Source organism: Alligator sinensis, unplaced genomic scaffold, assembly GCF_000455745.1.
Source record: "Alligator sinensis unplaced genomic scaffold, ASM45574v1 scaffold321_1, whole genome shotgun sequence".
Lineage (NCBI taxonomy): Eukaryota > Metazoa > Chordata > Crocodylia > Alligatoridae > Alligator > Alligator sinensis.
The window spans coordinates 3033126-3034305 of NW_005841969.1; the positions used below are offsets into that span (position 1 = coordinate 3033126).

General features: G+C 67.5%; 1 protein-coding gene across 1 annotated transcript in view; it reads left to right on the top strand.

Moving 5' to 3' along the window:
* The window catches only part of HOXD12 (homeobox D12), a 946-nt gene extending 537 nt beyond the window's left edge, over positions 1-409 (top strand). The window contains exon 2 of the mRNA XM_025200534.1: positions 24-409. Within this exon, the coding sequence (XP_025056319.1) occupies positions 24-262 (239 nt within the window). The 3' untranslated portion in view covers positions 263-409. The remainder of the gene's footprint in view (positions 1-23) is intronic.
* The last annotated feature ends 771 nt before the right edge of the window (positions 410-1180 follow it).

The window sequence follows — 1180 nt, forward strand, 5'->3', positions numbered from 1 at the left end:
CGCTGCCGCCTCGTCTGTTGCAGGCTCGGCGTGGTGCCCCGGCCCGGGCCGCGGGCGCAAGAAGCGGAAGCCCTACACCAAGCAGCAGATCGCGGAGCTGGAGAGCGAGTTCCTCCTCAGCGAGTTCATCAACCGGCAGAAGCGCAAGGAGCTCTCGCACAGGCTCCGCCTCAGCGACCAGCAGGTCAAGATCTGGTTCCAGAACCGGCGCATGAAGAAGAAGCGCGTGGTGATGCGGGAGCAGGCGCTGGCGCTCTACTAGCGCGGCCCGGGGCCCACGCACGGGGCCGGGGCTCTCCACGCCGGCCCTGCCCTGGGCCTCGCTCACACGAGGGGCTGAACTGCGGGCGGCCCCTGTCTGTAAGCCCCGTTTTGCAGGAAACGAGCAGATCAATAAAGGAGCCTTGCTTCGGCCCGCTCTCGCCTCTGTGCCCCGCGCCCGCCCCTTTGTCCTGTGCTTGGAGAACCCCGTGGGCACGCGGGGAGGGGGGCAACCGGGGGCAGCGGGCACTGGGTCGCCCACTGGGGCAGGTTAATCCCGTGTGGTCCTCGCGGGGCAGAGGCCCTGCTCCTGCACGCCTGGGCCAGGGTGGCCAGTGACTGCCTCTGCCCCCTGGCCTGAGCGCTGCAGCCCTGCCCGGGCCTTTGCCTCGCGGGACACAGATAGAGCTCGAGCTGGACACCTGGAGGGGGTGGCGGGTTCCTTCCACCCCTGCTGCCCACGAACTTGATCGACACCTGGTCTGCGGTGCCCGCCCTGCGCACACACTAAGGGCAGCCAGCTGAAGCGGGTCATCCCACTCGTGGCAGGATCAGGTGGCAGAGCCAAGGGCACGTGCTCCCAGCTCCCTCGCCCTCTCCACCTTGCAGGGCTTGACTAGCCCGGGTCCCCGCCCTGGACACTGCGAATGAAAGCCAATCCCCACCCCCGCGGGTCGCTCTGCCTGGCTTGGCTGTTCCCGGCGGAAAAGGACAGGAGGATCGGAGCTATCCCCGCGCCCCGCCAGCCCTGCCCTTTGTTTTCGTTTATGGCTCTAATTGTGGGCCTGGGCCGCGTTCAGCCTGCCCTTCCTGCAGCCTTTCGGGGCGGGCTGACTTTGGCCTTGCCCAAATGCTGCACTACATAAATAAATAAGTCTCGATCCGCAGCCGCAGGACCCGGGAGCGCTGCGGGTCAGAC